Source organism: Triplophysa rosa, linkage group LG12 (genome assembly GCF_024868665.1).
Source record: "Triplophysa rosa linkage group LG12, Trosa_1v2, whole genome shotgun sequence".
In the NCBI taxonomy this organism is placed as follows: domain Eukaryota; kingdom Metazoa; phylum Chordata; class Actinopteri; order Cypriniformes; family Nemacheilidae; genus Triplophysa; species Triplophysa rosa.
Genome location: NC_079901.1, coordinates 14,157,303 through 14,175,370, shown reverse-complemented (window position 1 = coordinate 14,175,370; position 18,068 = coordinate 14,157,303). Strand labels below are relative to the sequence as shown.

Genomic DNA, 18,068 nt, shown 5'->3' with positions numbered 1-18,068 from the left:
CAGCCTTAAGGACTAATGGATCAGAAACATCACATCTGTTTGGTAAAACATGCTGATTTCATTATACGCTGTATTAAACACACTTTGGATAAGAAGTTATTCTTTAAGATGATCATTGGTGACATAAACCATTGAATTTCTACAAAGTCTTACTTGTTGTGTGCTGCTTATCGAGTCAGCCAAGTTTGAATGATTTCTATTCTTAAAGGACCCATTGGATGAAAGTCAAATTTTTTCTGTATTTAAGTGCTATAATTGGGTCCCCGGTGCATCTAGCAACCCAGAAACGTGAAAAACAAGATCCCAGTAACTTTGTTTTGGTAAGCCTTTCTCTGCAAGCATGTGAGAAATCGAGCCGTTCAGATTTCGCTCCTGATGCGACGTAGACGCAGGCTCTTATTATAATATTACCACCCCTTAATCTACACAATTCCACCCACGGCGTTGCCGCCATTGTTGTGTTCACAAGCGACAGAGGTGTACGTGACGCCATGGCTAAATTTTGTGGACAACATGCAATGTAGTCGCTGCACAGAGTCCCAACCTCAGACGAGACCGGAGTGGATTTATTTTATTTTTAGTGGAAATCTCTCAGAAACTATAAGTAAAAACCTGCTTGTTTGCGCGAATCACTTCAAGTCGGAGTGCTTTATCAGCCTGGGACAGTACAAGCAGGATTAGCTTCAAAGTTGTTCCTCAAGAGGGATCGAGACCGACTGAACGAGACAAAACTGACGATGTAAGTAATATTGATCAACAGTCTGAATTGACGTACATGTACCGTATATATAGGAGGATAACGTTAGCATACGACAGCGAAGGGAACTAAGTCAGTCACGAGCTAAATAGAACATTCAAAGCCAGTGTTAAACTTACTGTATAGTTATATGTTATTTGGCAAATGGGCACTTGGGGTTTAGCTGTATGTATGTTATTACATTATGTGCGTTAATATGTTCAGCTGCAGCAAACTGTTTGTTTTGCTAATGAACAGGGGCAAACACTGCAGTTAGTTTCATTTTAAACGTCTCAAATCATTCGTCCTTCGGCTGAAAAATCTGTCACAGCACTAGTTATGCTCTCACGTTGTGTGTGTAACGTTATAACTTGTCAACGACAAGCGCTAAAATCCACGTAATTCCGCTGAGATCTGCTGGTGCGCATTCTGTGGATTTTAGGCGAGCATACAAGGTGAGCGCTTTTTGCTGTGACAGATTTTTTCGTCTCTGGACGAATGATTTGAGACGTTTAAAATGAAACTAACCGCAGAGGAGTTCAGGAAACATAATTTAGCTAAACCATTGCCATGGCAGTACTACACGTGTGTTGTGTTGACACGGGACGGAAGGGGGGTGGGGTTCGCTGTAACTCATTATCATTTAAAGAGACATGCACCAAAACGGGTTGCTGTGAGCATAGCTGTTTTTGACGAGGCAAAAAGGGTTTTGTTTACGCAGCGATTGAGTGTTTTTAAGCAAAATATGTTCCAGACATTTCATGAAGACCCTAATAAATAATATCAACTTGTTGAAAGTGCTCATTTTATGAGTCCTTTAAGAGGGGTTATAATTGAATGCAAATCCACGGAGCTGACACAAAAGCATGTGTTGACGCTTAAAAGCTTGCCTGCAGGTAAACAAGGATTCTGTTTTAATTCTGAATAATGACTGTCAGTCATTTGAGTCATTGAGCGTGATAATTAGTTTTTCTCACGTTGCTTTGTTGCTCTTATACAGTACACTAAATGTATATATATGCTGTTCTTTTCAGTTAGATTTATTTAATTTTTCATTTATAAATATTTAATACATTAGCCAGGTTATTGTTAATTTGTTGTAAAAAGATAATTAAATGAATCAAAATAATGGGTCTCATTCACTAAGCATCCATAAGCACAAATTTGTGCGTGAAACCTGCGAATGAACACTTTCACGAAAAAAATCATGATTCACAAAAATGTTCGTACTACAATTTATTCTAAATATAATAGAAAAGATAGGAACAGTTGAAAGCACACGTATGCAACAATCACAAGTCTCTTTCCTTGTCTCTCTCCCTCTCTCTTTCTCTCTAAGACAAAATGCATGTTTCATCTTAGGATAATAGTTATATATAAAAATATATATATATACGCGTAGATGTACAGTATATTTAATTTTAAAATTATTTCATCATATACAGTGAAAGACTAAGAAAAGCTGCGATAGACTATAGCTCGAGCTGCAAGGTTTCTCTGAATAACAGCGCTTTTACAACCGGCTAACGAGAACTCTAGCCGTGCCTGTATAAAAGGTGTTTTATTGTGTATGAACTGACTTTGAGGACTGTGCAGTGTGCACTTGGAATTACTTGCGAGAGCGCGTCTGTAGAGTGCGTCACATGGGGTTGCCTGGAGTAACTTAAGTGACGACAGGTGGTAAAGGAAAGGTTAGGCAGAAAGCCCTAAACTTGTGCACGCGGCCGCTCATTTAGAAGACCCAATGTCTATGACAGTTAATAGCCAACCAAATGAGCTCTTGGTAAGTTCCACCCGAGGTGTTTGTGTACGTCTGTGCCGGAAATGGTGCTATTTCATTTTAGCAGGCTTAATCATCATAGATAATATTGCAGAACACACTGACTCAGACCTAGGCAAGCAATTAACATCAGTGGGCTCATTGATGCTGATGATCATTACTTGACTGGCAGTTTTAATAACATTTGTCATCATTTATAATGAGAATTTGCACTTCAGATGTCTGTTTTAGCACCTGATTTAAAGAATAACAAACTACCAGTCCACTACATTATAAATACCCATTAACACTTATTTAGGAGCATCCCAACACACTGTCTATAAAGAAACGTTTTTGTTTTTCATCCTTCGGCTTGCAGCTCTATTTCATTGATTCCTTCACACAAGCGCATGCATGTCTGATTTCACTGCAGATATAATGGGTTGCTTTAAAAGATTCGTCCTCATAGACACACCACCTCAGGCTAAAGTCTGCTCTCTGGATGTCTTTGTGGAAACACAGGCTTGTGCTGAAGTGATGTCTCTAATGATTTTAATAATAAAGATTCATGTGTCTTATTCATGCTTTGCTTATTTAGTCCGTCACACACTTAAAATGTCTTCAGATGGAGCGGAGCATTCAACATAAAGGTGGCTTCTAAAAAGTCCCATGATTGTAAGATCTGTAACTTGCTTCAAAGGTCTGATTTGACTGCCAGAAGGGTAACAATGGGGTGAGCTGTCAATTGTACAAAGCCTCATCACGGAATATATACTTTCAATAATGAGGGAGGGTGGCAAATGCGCAATCTGTGGGGTTGCTAGGCAACTGCATCAGCATCACACCAGCACCAGCCTGATGTCAAGAAACGCATTGAAACTCACTATTGAAAGACATTGCTTTGCTGCTGTATGTTATATGGAGAATGTTGATTGATGGATGCCCCACTGCCTTCCTCTTACATGTAATGATGATGTCATGCCTGTTTTTTTTTTTTTAAGAGTGCTGATGAACTTTTGCATTAGTATATTATACTTATGTTTGAGTGTTTAGATTTAAATGTTAAACTGATTGATTTAGCTTTGTTTTAGCGTGCAAATGGATAACTCTTAGCCATTATCAAACATAATATCTGATCCATTGCATTACTATTCACAGCATTTTAACTATATCCTATACTTTTCAATGAGGTTTTTACCGATGAATGGCTGATGAAAGTTTCATGTGTTGATTTGTTTCATCCCTCTTCAGCAAAGTGGACATGAGCTGGCACCAAATGATTGCAGTGTAGAAATTCATTCATGCATTTATTCATGATTCAATTTCTAATTTCCATTTTCAGAAGTCTAATGATCTACTTTATTACACACTGTAATTGAATACATCAATGCCTACGATAGTCTCAAATCCACCTCTGTTTTTGTCCTTCCGGCTGTCTCAGACCCTCAGACACTTTTCATCCCCTTCCTCATCGATTGAGACACCAAACTCCTCTCTCCCTCTGCTGAGGGAGCACCTGCTGTCTGTACTTCTGCTGCCCGGCACACCAAAGCAGGTGATTTCAATACACACACTGAAAGACAATCACAATGTCCTTTTGCACTGACTGGGACTTTTATATTAGAATGAGATCTCATGTTCCAGCAGGCCAAGCAGTGCATGACAGGAGACACTCAATGGCCTATGTCAAAATGTCCTCTTTGTAGTAAGACAACACTTTGAAGCCAGCATGGATGGATTATGGCCCTGCCGGGTACTGGGGGCGCCAGTCTCTTTAGTGGACCCCTTCTTGTCACAGAAATTGCATGAGATAAACTCAGCGGTGAGATGTGAAGTTGCAAATTGTATAATAGTAATGATAATTCTATATAAAACCTCAAAGCTGCTGCAGTAATGTCTTTAGAAGGCACCGCTATTGCAGAATAGAGCCACCCGTGATGAAAATAGTGGTGCTTGCTTATTGACATAATTATAGTAATCTTTTTATAAAAGAGTTGGCCAATGACTGACTGAGAGCTAAATGGAATAGCATCCCTTGAGTTATCCCTTACTTCATAGTGGGCTGTCTGGTATGCCAGGCTAACCTGGTTGCTGGGGGATTCTACATATTGAAGATCTTGTTTGGGAGTTCTCGATCATCTAATCATTCTCAGTTTAAAGGAGTGTGAGGGCACACACGGTACGGTACATGCACGAACATGTAGTGAGAAATCTGATCAGATCCTCTCCTTCTCCTGTCGTCTTCTGTAGACTGTTGAAATGGCTGCTAAACCTCATCCGCCTCTAATGAAGAAACACAGTCAGACCGATCTCGTGAGCCGCCTCAAGACACGCAAGATCCTGGGCGTCGGTGGAGAGGATGATGATGGAGAGGTGCACAGATCAAAGGTCAGTCTTTGTGTTGCATTGTTGTCGCCGTTATTTCCTCCCTGAAATTCTTTGTGACTTGAATAGTAGGCTAATTTACAGACAGTAACCTCCATGTTAGTTAACGCTTGCGTGTAGAGAAAATAGATGTTTGTATTTGTTTGGGATTAGGAGGTGTGCAGGCCAGCACAAAAATAGGATGCAAGCGCAAATGGTATGTTGGGTGAATTTGATTAGGTTTGCCAGTTGTTGCTGGCAAACCAGCGTGTTGCTGTTAGTAAGGTCTTATACACAAATACGTTTAATAAACGTTCCAAAAAATCTTAAAAAGATAGAAATCCACGTACACCTATCTGATGCAGATGACAGAACAAAGTATTTGTGACTCTGTGTTACAGTTTTTGTAGTTGGTTTGCACTGTTTTAAAAAGTTTACTTGCCTTTTTCTATTTTTCCTTTTTGAAGTGAAGTGACCTATATGTCAGATATGGTGACCCACACCCAAAATGTGACCTCTGCATTTAACCCATCCAGAGAGTACTGAACACACGCACACCCGGAGCAGTGGGCAGCTATCACTGCAGCGCCCGGGGAGCAAGTAGGGGTAAGGTGCCTTGCTCAAGGGCACCTCAGTCGTTACCCGCCGGCCCTGAGAATCGAACCGGCAAACCTTCTGGTCACGAGTCCGACTCTCTAACCATTAGGCCACGACTGCCTAATGGAAATGAAAATTGACTGCCTAAAAATGAAAATTCTGTCATTAGTTTCTCACCCTCTTGTCATTTTAAACCTATATGACTTTCTTCTGCAGAACACAAATAAGATCATTTAAAGTTTTGTTGGTAACCAAACCACAGTGGTACCCATTGACTTGCACATGTGTAGTGTCCATACAATAGAAGTCAATGGGTACCGCCATTGTTCGGTCACCAACATTCTTCAAAATATCTTCTTTTGTGTTTTGCAGATGACACCAAATTTTCGGATCCGATCACGAATGTCGTGTGCAGTGAAAAGGCGGCTTTAAAGATTAGTCTGTTTGGTTCTTTTTCCAAGTCATGCATATAGATAATCAAAATGCTTTTACATTTTTACATGTTTAAAGTGCATTGAATAATAATTCCTGTACCCATATGTGAGGCTGTTTGTCCTTGCCACAAGTGAATGAAAATCCGTTGATCTGGATTGTAAGAGAGGAAGATAAATGAGGGAAGCACTTAATGTTACTTTTCAGTCTTCAGCTGCACACCCACCGGAAAGCGAGTGGCTTGGTGAAACGGCTGTTGTTTTGTTCATGAGAAGGAGGCTTGAGTTTCCTGTGTTATAGGGGCTTGATTCATGTGGTGATGTTAGGGTTACACAGAGCTGTGTTAGAGGCCTTGTCCTGGACTTCCTCTGTTTGCACATCTGATGCAGATCTGTGGTTATTGACTTCATATAGAGTGTTTTTGTACAGTAGGAATCACCAGAGCTGTTCATTAATATCCTTCAAGATATACTGAATAAAAGTGAATGAGCAGAGTGGTGGTAAGAATAATTTATCCACAAATAAAATCACAATATTTACTTACCCTCATGTACCCTCTTATCAAATCCGTATGATTCTTTTTAATATAACACAAAAATAACCTAAAATGGTCTAGAAAACTTTATTGAATGTTTTCTGGAATGTTCCATTAAAAAAACTGTGGAGAAATTTTTATTTTGGGTGTACCGTTTCTTTAACAAATCTTACAGGCTCTTATTGGCTGAAATTACAATGAAGAATCAACTCACTTGTTCAGCTGCAAATGAGTCACAACCTTGATAGTTTAAGGCTTTCTCCTCTACTTTCCTTTCCTGCTATGCAAAGGTTATTTTCATCACGCATGTGCCAGCGCTCGATGAAGGACGGAGGGGTGTGTGGTCACGCAGGCCGGATCATTCTCTTCAAAACAGCATTGTTTATTTCTTCCTCTTTCTGGCCTTCCTCTCCCTCTGTTCACTGGCCTGAGCCACACTACTCTGAATTATGATTCATGCTTATGATTCAGGTCTGCTTCCTGGAGAAGGGTCTGTTCCTGTGAAAAACACCAATGCCAGAATGATTGCACAGATGCATGATTCATTAATGTCACAACAGCCAGAGGCCAAACACGCCTGTTCACACGTATTCACATGTTACTGTTATGAACACACGGAGTGAAGTGTTGTTACAAGGAAAGCTTTTTCTATAGAATACATTAGTATACATTTTTAAGAATGTTGATTTTGTGTATGATTTTATTCATACAGTAATAGTGAGTGGGTTGAACTACATCTGTCAGTCCATTATGTTCTGCTTAATGCTATCTCTATTGAACATCATCTGGGATTTATATTGTTCCAAGATGGAAAGTCAAACAGGTGTAGAACAACTTAAAGAGTTCTTTTTTGGTAAACGAACCCTGGACCAACCAGAATATTTCTTTTTGAAAGAATTACTTTATTTCTGATGCAGTTTGATACATGTGATATCATATATGAAATAAAACCTGTAAACTATCATACGTGAAATAAAACCTGTAAACTTTCATAAACCATGTTATTGACTTGAAGGGAGAGTTCACCCAATAATGAAAATTCTGACTTCATTTACTCACCCTGGAGTTGTTCCAAATCTGTATACATTTCTCCGTTCTGTTGAACACAAAAGAAGATATTTTGAAGAATGTAGAAAAGCACAGTTCTGGGACACTTTTGACTACCATTATATTTTTTCGATCCTTCGCCACTCATGTAGACAGGAACTTATTACCCAGACAGAAAATATTTGCCCGGTGGCATTATCAAGGTGACCGCTGTGTGAATTAATTCATTCAACATGGCTCAAAGAGAATTGGTTGTAATTGATTGCAAATCAAACAAATTGGAATATATATTTGCATCCGCAATTATTTGGCAGCAGTAGAAAGAGACGGAGGCAGATGAAAACATGGAGTCGTGACCTCGCTGAGCTTCCCATTTCCATTTGCAATGTTAGAAATTCTCAAAAGCACAGTCTTTGTTTACATAACTTCTTCATTACATCAAGGCTTTGTAATAGCTCTCATGAGATTCTTTTCACCGCACAATCCAGTTTTTATCAGCCGCATTCCGACTCTGACCTGCAGTAGCCTTCGATCAAGACGTTCTCTCAGTTGCAAAAGCAGCCAGTAAATGAAAGTATTTATGCTGTTTTTGAGCTCAGAAGGTCTTGGCTGGTGAAATAAATGGACGACATTCTGAGATTCTTGAAACGCACAAACAACCACCAGAGGAATTCGAATTTGCAGTGATGCAATTGGTCTCAATTGGCTATATGCACGTGTTACTTCCGCTTTTCACAGGAAGAACCCGGTTGCGGTTGGGGAGACATAAAGCAGAGAGATTTAAATTTAGCAGATGCTGTACATTGCTACACACCGCAGTGGTATATAGAAGTGATGTTCTATCGTATTTACATTTATGCATTTGGCAGACGACTTACATTGCATTATCCTATACATTTGTTTCTAAGTATGTGCAATCCCCTGGGATCGAACCCACGACCTTGGCGTTGTTAGCGCCATGCTCTTACCACTGAGCTACAGGAAATGTTTGAATGTTAATGTGAACTTTTCAAAGTATCATTTCAAATACGGTAGAATGCCACTTCTATATACCACTGTGGTGTGCCTCAATGTACAGCATCTGCTAAATTGAACTCTTTTCTCAGTTTCCCATTTCTCCCTGCTTTAAGTCTCCCCAACCGGAAACTGCCGTGGGTTCTTCCTGTGAAACGCGGAAGGAACGCGTGCATATAGCCCATTGGATGTGAATCAGATTGAAATCAGACGGGATTAAAGTTACACTGCATTGAATATCTCAACTTAATATTGTTAATCGCATGTGATTTTCTCTTGCCACCTATAGACTGTTTTAGTGGCAACAACATAAACGTTATGCGCACCAAACTTAACTTCCGGTAAACCTCTGCAAAGAATCAATAACTGTGGAGTAGTTTTAATTTAATTTAATACAATTAATATACAATAAAATGTTAATATAAATGAATAATAATATAAATTAAATTATAGCCAGACACAGACCGGAAGTTAACTTTGGATCAGGCGTGTGCGTCCGATAAAACAGTTTATTGGAGCTCAGTGTAACTCGGGTGCAATGGAAAAACAGGTACCGCTAACCTTTTCAAAAGCAATTTAAAAATGTCATTTTATTAAATAAATAAAAATACAAAGTATCTAGAGTGAATTTCTATGGATTCCAAAAGTTGTTTGCTTAAAAGCAGCATCTGTCAAGCTAACTCGGACTGATGATTCATGTTATCCCAGCATGATTTGAGAAGAGAATCTTCGTATTTTAATGGAAGCAATAAAATCTAACCTTATGTACAAAAGACTTTACATGATAAATGTCAGATTTGATTGGTGACCTGTAAATTGTGCAGAACCTCAAATATTTCTTTTTTACATCATAACCTTTCTTTGTGTAAAAATGTTTCAAAGTCTTTAAAACTTTCAGGAAGCTGTGACTCATTGGGCAGCACTGTCGCCTCACAGTGAGACGGTTAAACTATATTGTATCTCGTCATAGCTGTCCTGCTATTTTGACAGTCTTTGTGCAGAAATCTAATTTTATTTTCTCTAGTTTCATCACTTTTCGCTCTCTCAACCATAAAATGATTCTGTGCGTGTCTCCGCTCACCGAGACATCTTTGTATGGTGTTGTCATTTCATTAACCTAAAACAGCCCCTTGGCGAATGACACATTGAAATAATTGTTGTGTTCGTGTGTTTCTTTGTTCTGGGTGACACCAGTATCAGGTGTTACAAAAAAATGCTTTTATATCGGTTTACTTGCTGCTCATTGGTCAAGGTGGAAGTCAGGATCATTGTCTGTGCAGCTTTGTGTATTTGTGTGTGTTTCTAAATGGTTTGTTTCCAACCACACGTTTTCGCATCCTGACAGTCTAGTCTTTTTGCATCCAGACAAATCTAATTCATTTTCACTCATGTGAAATCAGCATCTACAGGGACCTGCACAATCCGAGCCCTCATAGTGTGTAGCTACTCTTTATCTTCACATGCTAATTTCCCAGCTCTCTGCTTCCATTGTGTCGCTCTCTGGCATTTTTCCGTTCTTATCTCCCTGAGCTCTCACGTTTATTTTCCCCATCTCTTTAAGGAAAGCCACACAGATCCAGTCACATCTCGTGTAGTACAGTACATTACTCCTGTCTTATTGAACTAGTCCATCACAATAAGTAGGATATTGAAGGTGTAACTTTGGTGAAAAGCCATTGAGAATAAGTGAAGCAAACAGCAAACCTGGAGATGTGACTTGAATAAAAGGTTTGTAGAGCGAGCAAGCATGCGATTCTGCTATCTTCTTCAGGTGCTGATCTACTAACCTCAATCCCAGCATGCCTGGGAACATTCAGGCCACATACAGATCGGATTTAAATCTGAAAGTGAATCCTTGAAATTATTTGATGTGTGTGTGTGGGGGGGGGGAACTGGAGTCACATTGTGATGGATGATAGTGATAAGCAACATTCTGGCATCACATGGCTACAGATCAAAACATTCCTTTAGGCAAACAGCTTGAAACTGTTTCCACTTTTATTCATTTATCATTTTAAACGTCCAGTGTATGAAATTTAGTGGAATCTAGTGGTGAGGATGCGAATTGCAACCAATGGCTCACTCCACCTCTCCCCCCTCCCTTTCGAAGAACTACGGTGGCTGACACAGGACTAAGATGTTTTTGCTTCTTTGCTGAAGGAGATAATGTTTTTACGAAATGCGCTCTGTAGAGCAGTTTGTTATAAAAACGTAACACTTCATTACATAAGGTCTTAATACACCTCTGAAAACATAGTTATGTATATTATATTGCATTTCCGTAAAAAAAAATACACATTGGACCTTAATATGTTTCTATGCAGTATTTATAAATCCTTCTATTATAAAAACTCTCATCAGCTTCTTTTCTGTTGGTTTACTCTTCAGCACTAAAGCTTTCTTTACAAACCATCCTGCTCCTTCTGGAGAAACGCCTGTGTCTTTTATTATGGTTTTCAGCAGCCATATGGGAATCTGTGATACGCTGCTAATGATAGAATATTCTCACCTCCTGAAAAGCGCTTCAACAATGAAGGATTCTGCCAACTCTTTGATTTCCTTGTAGTGCAGCCGCTTTTTTGTTTCCAACTATGAAGAGAGAGTAGGTTGGCACTTTGAATGACAGCCATGAACCTGAATACGTGTGAATCTGTGGAAAATCATCAGAGACTCAATGTGGGTGGGTGCATTTGTTAATTTGTTATTAAATTGGATTTCATGCTAAATATAGTGTGTTATTAATCCACTGATCCACCCGAGGCCTCCAGATGTCAGTGTCGACGGCAGGTTTCTTCACATTAATTAAAGATGTCTTCATGATTTACGCTACACGAATGTGCTTCAGACTGATATAGTTAAAGGTCCAGTGTGTAATTTTCTGGAGGTTCCATTGACAGAAACGCAATATAATATGCATAACTATGTCTTCAGAGGTGTATAAAGACCTTACATGAGCTATTTCTATCTACATTCACCGTGCTTCCCCTGGCATGGAATTCGCCATGTTGTTTCTACAGTAGGCGTTTTGTAAATATGTTATCTCCTTCGGCAAAGAAGTTAAAATGTGACGACATCTTAGTCCTGTGTCAGCCACCGTAGTGCTTCGAAAGGGAGGGGAGAACGGTGGAGTGAGCCGTTGGTTGCAATTCGCAACCTCATCGCTAGATGCCGCTAAATTTTATTCACTGGACCTTTAATGCAGAATAATGAACTAAATGTTTGTTTTATGTTTAAGTCTTGCAATCTGTTGTAAATTTGCTTGATTTTGATTGTAGTTTTTTCTTGCGCTCTCAGATCAGTCAGATGCTGGGGAATGAGATTAAGTTTGCAGTTCGGGAGCCTGTGGGACTGAGGTAAGACCAAATCCCAGTGCTGCTCAATGCATTTCTTCAGTGCAGCATTCAGGGAATTTAACTGTTGCTTAGGTTTACGAGTTATAGTATGAGATGGGTCAAATGACCTAAAAATCCCTTTTATAAAATAAAATGATTGCACCAGATAGACCTTGACAAAGGTAACATCTATAATTTTTTCGAACATTCTCTATGTTAGGCCTGGACGACCTATCGTTTCATACAGTCATGTGACCACAATAAAATTGAGACAATTTTGCTATTGCGATAACACGATATTGATAATATTGTTACATCCCTATTCAGCTATAATGCAGTATGTTGCTGGTGTACATCCTTGCTGAAGTGCCCTTGGAGTTTTAGAATAGAGAATGTACAGTCAAAGCTGTCTTTTCTACTCACTCTGATGTGGTTTTGTCTTGTGAAGGTTATGGATTCTGTTCTCCGCAGTGGTTTTCACAGTCATGGCCCTTATGGTGAGTTTTATATCTCGTGGATTTTTTAAATGATTTCCTATGAGGTCCTCTTTTTAAAAAATGGATTGGCTGATATCTTTGCTTAGGAAATAGTATCTATGTCATCTATCATAACATGCGTGGAGCTGTTTTAAAAACTCTGGATGGTAAATAATGGGAATTGAATGTTAGTATTCGAAGCAGATGAGAATGAATCCGTTTCACAACCACAAAGACTAACGCAGTCTGATTCAGCATTTATGCAATACACTCATTTGAAACAAGTACAGCATGACTGAATTAATAATGAAAACTCAACAAGCTCTGCATAATTAAACGTAATTAAAATCCTCCCAATGAGTTTATTAACTGAAAGTAAACAACAGTGAAAATATTCCAGACTACCATTAGCTACAAATGTGAAGGGTAGATAAACTTTGATTTCTCATGGGATGTGCCCTTTAAAGCTTGTTTACAGTCTTTAGATTCGCTTCATAATTAGATTATTCACCATTTAATGCCAGTAACTGTGATATGTTGTGTGTGTTTATAGGCACTAGTATTTCCTAACCAACTGTATGAGGTTGTATTCGATCAAGAGCAAACAGCCACCAGTGTCTCTATACGTCTGTATGGAGGGGCCATTCTCAGTAAGTCTTTCTTTATAAATGATGAATGTATTAAGAATAGCACAGTGTAACAAATTGTTGTTTCGCCCGACTTTTTTATAGTTCTTGTACAATTCTGTGGTAGGGCTGCTCGATTATGACAAAAATCATAATCACGATTATTTTGGCCAATATTGAGATCCCGATTATTTAACATGATTACTCACTAAGTTTTAAAACAACATAGAAAAATTAAAAAACTTGGCTTTTAAACTGTGAATTCAACTGAAAAATAAATGTAAAGAAATAGCACAGCTGAACAACTGTAAAGGAAGGGGGTGCGCTGTGGATTTATACCACAAGAAAAGAGATGATCCCTTTCAAAATGGAATGCGGCACAATAATCGTTTTACGTCGATTATTTTGTTTTTGTAATTGTTGAAGGCCAAAATTGACGATTACAATTATTTTCGATTAATTGCACAGCCCTATTCTGTGGTGCTAATTATTGTGGTAATATTTATTTTCATAGCATCAATGTTTTAGTGTATATTTAGCTCAAGTGAATTTTGAGCTTATATCATTAATTGCGATATATCGGTATATTGCAAATACACAAAAACTGTAAAAATGTTCACATTTTAAAAATTATTTTCCAATTGTCACTGTCAGAAAATGTGAGAAATTTCTGTAGCACAGGGAAGGTTGGGTGAAGTGATGATGGGTGACTATGTTTGGAACTGGGTTTGTGAGGACAGTATTAGTCATAAAAGACAAAAACTATCAAATGTACACTTATGAAGTTTTGGACGACTCATTTTTAGTAACTGTTATGTTATTAAACTGTTGTTTTGAGCTCAGCGTTATGCCAGTACCTTGTCATTTCTGCCTACGAGTAATAATACTGAAATGTATAAATGTGTGAAAATATTTTTGAGGTTTTTTTTGTTTGTACCGTCGCTTTAATTATTACTATTTCATTGTAGTGAGTTTGTATAGTGTGGCAACACATCTATTGTTAGGCCGTAAAGCAGACTTCTTATTAGGATGTGCTTTTCTTGTGTTTGTTTAGCTACTAAAGGGTCAGTCAGCCATTGTGTTGTGAAGAGGAAATGTCCCTCAGGGACTGAATGCTCTCCGCTGCTCATTCATTTAATTGCACATTAAGTCTGACTCCCTCTGGCTGGCTGCAGACAATGAATTTACACAAATTAGCGGCGCAATTTTTCACTTTTTCACCTGCCTGCTAAAATCTTACTCACCCTGCTTTTAAAAGTTGATTAAAAATATGAGATATTTCTATTATTGCTCAATATAATTTAATTTTTGTTGTAATTCTCTACATTGTCTACAGGTGCTTGCCATATTTTTGGTGTTTTAGGATTAACAGGAAGAATTTTATTTATTTGGCCCTCGATGAAAGTTTACAGTGAAATACAGTAATTTATTTTTCTTACAAATAGGCACAAATATTTTATAGACGTTTTGGAACCTCATGTCACTTTATATATGTTATTTAAAGCAGAAGCGCTGTAAATGGCGAGCCATCTGCATATACTCTGCAATAAAGTTTATGTAAATGAACTTGTTTTTAAAATCTTTAAGACATACCGCAACCACGCAGAAGAAAACTTTCAGCATGCTTCGGCATAGTGCCAACTCACTATTTGAAGCATTGGCTTTAGGAAAAGGTCGCTTCGGATCATTAATAATTATGAGGCAGCGTCTTCTCATAGGTTGTAAGGTCACACAGTCTTATAAATAATTATAAGATACTGCTTTTGTAGATGAGCATTGCAGTGTATGAATACATCATGCCCTGTAATGTTGACTCAATGATGACTTCAACCATGAAGTGTGTTCTATATAAATCACTCTCATATTTTGTGACACATGATTGACACAACTCTTATTCTGTTTTGCCATATTTTGTCAGGTCTGTCTCTGATCATGTGGAATGGCTTGTACACTCCTGAGAAGGTTATCATCCAGTGGACATTACTAAGCGAGGCTTGTTACTTTGCCATCCAGTTTTTAGGTTTGTGTTTATGAGATCTAGATCATCTGTATGTGTCTTTTATGCTGCATCATCACAGCTCTGCACCACAAAAAAAGTGAATTTCTTAGTGTTTTCGTTTAATATCTTAAAATTCTTAAATCAAGATACGTTTTCTTGAAAAGAAAAAGATTTGATATAATTTTTCTTTTCAAGTAAAGGTATCTTGATTTATGAATATTAAGATATTTGTACTGGAAAACGATTTTTTTGCTGTCTGTGGATGGGCTGTTTGATGTTATAACACTGCCCTCTAGTGTTTGTGATCACAGTAAATTGAGCTGTTATGTAATATAGCTGGTATGCATTGATGACAGACTAACAATCCTAATAATCTTAGTATGTGTCCTCCAATTTTCAAATAATTTGGAATCAATGAATCACAAAATACATTTCACTAAAATGTTGTTTTCATTTAATCAAATTTAATTGACTTATCCAGCAACATTCATTTCCACATATCATATGCATATGTACACCTCTCTGTGTTACAGTCACCTCCATAACTCTAGTGGAACTTGGCTCCCTTCCGAATGCTGCCATCCTCCTCCTCCTCAGTCGCATATTCTTCCTCACTGTCACGCTGTCCTACTATTACCATCTGGGACGCCGGACCAAGAAAATCTGAGAGACCCGCACACACCAGTACAAGACACCTGGTGCTCGGGAGTTGAGCGACGTGCTGCTGGACTGGAGTTCACATCAAAAGCTTGAACAGTTCACAACATCAACCTGTTCACCTGGCGTTATGCCTTACAGCAAGGATAATGCCAAAACCCATGCCTTTGTTTTAATTTGAAGCTTATTCATCACACAGGAGTACGCCTTGACAAAGCAACATTTTTTTTTTTTATGGGAAACGCTTACATAGTTATACAGTGAATTCCATTTTACTTCTGGATTGTGCAGTCACTGTGTAGGTCTCTTCATTCAGTGTTTGTTGGGTGAAGTATTGCACACTGTAGCCGAGTTTGAAATGCTGTCTGTAGCTATTGTATTAATAAAACTGTAAACCTTTTCTTGTAATAATGCAAATGACTTCCCGGTCCTAGTCATGTGATGTGTGTGAGGGTGGCTAGCAAACACTAGAATGTGTTTTTTAATTGGAAAAAGTCATTCAGTATTTGAGTAGTTAATACATTGCCTCTTGCATTTACTACAGTATACTAGAATCATAACTGGTCGATGAATCTGTATTTCTGTAGATGAAACCGTACACAGCTACAGGCTCACTGTCTTTCAGTTAGAAGTTCGAGTATGACATTGGTTATAGAAACCTCATATATGTATACTTTATTAATGACAGACACAAGGGGTTCAGAAACTTTATCAAAACAGTCATTTTTTCTAATCATCTAATCATTCAAGTTGTATATAACACGTTTCTTTTCTGTGTAAATTGTCTTTGTTTATGATTCCAGATGAACGGGGAACCCCTTCTCTTTAGTAATGCCACAAAACATGGTTGTGTAGCACAAATGCATGTCAAATTAATTTTACCAAGCAATGTAGCAGTATTTCCCCTAATACTGCCTTAATACTCTAAACTGCACAATTATTCCACTTGTCAGCACACTGCCTGTCGTTTGTATTTTTGTCTAGATAAATCAAAAGAAGTGTAGATATTTTTGTGGATTGACAGCTTTTCCAGTTGCTTATTTATTGGCCTGTCCGAACGTCTTGGCACAAGTTAGTTTTCTTATACTTAGGTTTGTGATATCACTTGCACGGTTATTGTCTGAGCTATTTTAGTCAAGAAAAATGCAGCAGAATAATGAAATAATCTTGTCTCCCCTTTATGAAATATGTTTGAGGTCCGTTGAGAGAACAGGCAAAAAATGTAAAGTGTAAAGTAATGTAAGTGTAAAGTGTATATAAACATCTGTGGCCATGGTATTTATGATGTTTTTTAAGTGTCCATTACCTCAACATTGGTCAACCCCCACAAAAATATACAGTAATGGGATTTGACTTAAGCTCTTCATCTCATATTCAGTTTTGTATTCTCACTAAAACCATGGATTGCTCAAACATCTGCAATACATGGCTCCAAAATAGGTAATAAAATATTAAAAGGTCTGTCCATGTAGAGACTTAAACAGTTTCTTTTATAAGAGCGTGGTGTAACTTTGATTTTCCTACCATGTTGTTTTTACACGTTAACACATTCATTATTCAGCAGTACCAATCTGATCTCGGACAAAAATGATAACCTTCCATATGTTTGCAGGTCTTTTCATCTATAAATTAGTAAACGTTTATTTGAGATCCAAATCTATCCTAAGCAGTTATTGAGAATAATAACTGATCTTTTCATAACCTCTCATTGTAAAGGAAACTCTTAACACTTGGCCAGCTAATGAGCATGAAGGTAAATGCCAAACATGAATCATCCAGCATTCACGTCATCTCCTCTTGAGAATTGTGTTGCCATGCAATAAGAAAGAACTATCCAGTTAGATCATGTTTTCAGCTGTCTGCAGAGGACATGCATAGTCACTAAAGGGATGTTATTGTACTTTTTAAACATGTTTGTAAATATTTTACGAAGAGATGTTATTGTTATGGACCTGCATTGTTATCTTTTTGGAATAAATAATGAACATTTATGTTGTAATTTATGCTTGAATAAGGAATAACAGGGTGATGGTTTTAGCTTTTTTGTTATTTAAATGTGTTGACTTCAGGATCGCTTAAAATTGTAAACACTGGGTTAACTAACCCTAAACAATATTCTGGGTTTTCACGCTGTTCAGTCTTTATCCTCGGTTGATAATAATACTGGGTAGGCCTATCTATATTTTATGATTATAAATAAACTACGTTTGAAAACACTGTACATTTATTGTTAACGTGTTATGTTACTGTAAGTCATGAATTTGTTCAGATTTAAACCTGTAAATAGAATTTTACACGTTAATATTTAAGAACGAAAAGTAAGGTTCATACATTTTTGTAATATTTACTTCCTAAGCGTGATTTATTTCCCCAATGAAGTAGGCCTCAAAACAACCTACCCGACTGCCTCCGCAGTGTTTTTCCACTTTTGACCGAAAGAGGGCAGCATTATCATTGTAACGGTAATGAGGTCATATGAGTATTTAGCGTCGCG

The 18,068-nt window shown here is 37.9% G+C and overlaps 1 protein-coding gene across 1 annotated transcript in view; it reads left to right on the top strand.

The window, feature by feature from the left end:
* The window catches only part of tp53i11b (tumor protein p53 inducible protein 11b), a 42,700-nt gene extending 24,888 nt beyond the window's left edge, over nucleotides 1–17,812 (top strand). Inside the window, exons 2-8 of the mRNA XM_057347612.1 lie at nucleotides 3,937–4,050; nucleotides 4,746–4,883; nucleotides 11,779–11,837; nucleotides 12,265–12,313; nucleotides 12,846–12,942; nucleotides 14,837–14,938; nucleotides 15,451–17,812. Of these exons, the coding sequence (XP_057203595.1) occupies nucleotides 4,755–4,883; nucleotides 11,779–11,837; nucleotides 12,265–12,313; nucleotides 12,846–12,942; nucleotides 14,837–14,938; nucleotides 15,451–15,584 (570 nt within the window). The 5' untranslated portion in view covers nucleotides 3,937–4,050; nucleotides 4,746–4,754 and the 3' untranslated portion in view covers nucleotides 15,585–17,812. The remainder of the gene's footprint in view (nucleotides 1–3,936; nucleotides 4,051–4,745; nucleotides 4,884–11,778; nucleotides 11,838–12,264; nucleotides 12,314–12,845; nucleotides 12,943–14,836; nucleotides 14,939–15,450) is intronic.
* The last annotated feature ends 256 nt before the right edge of the window (nucleotides 17,813–18,068 follow it).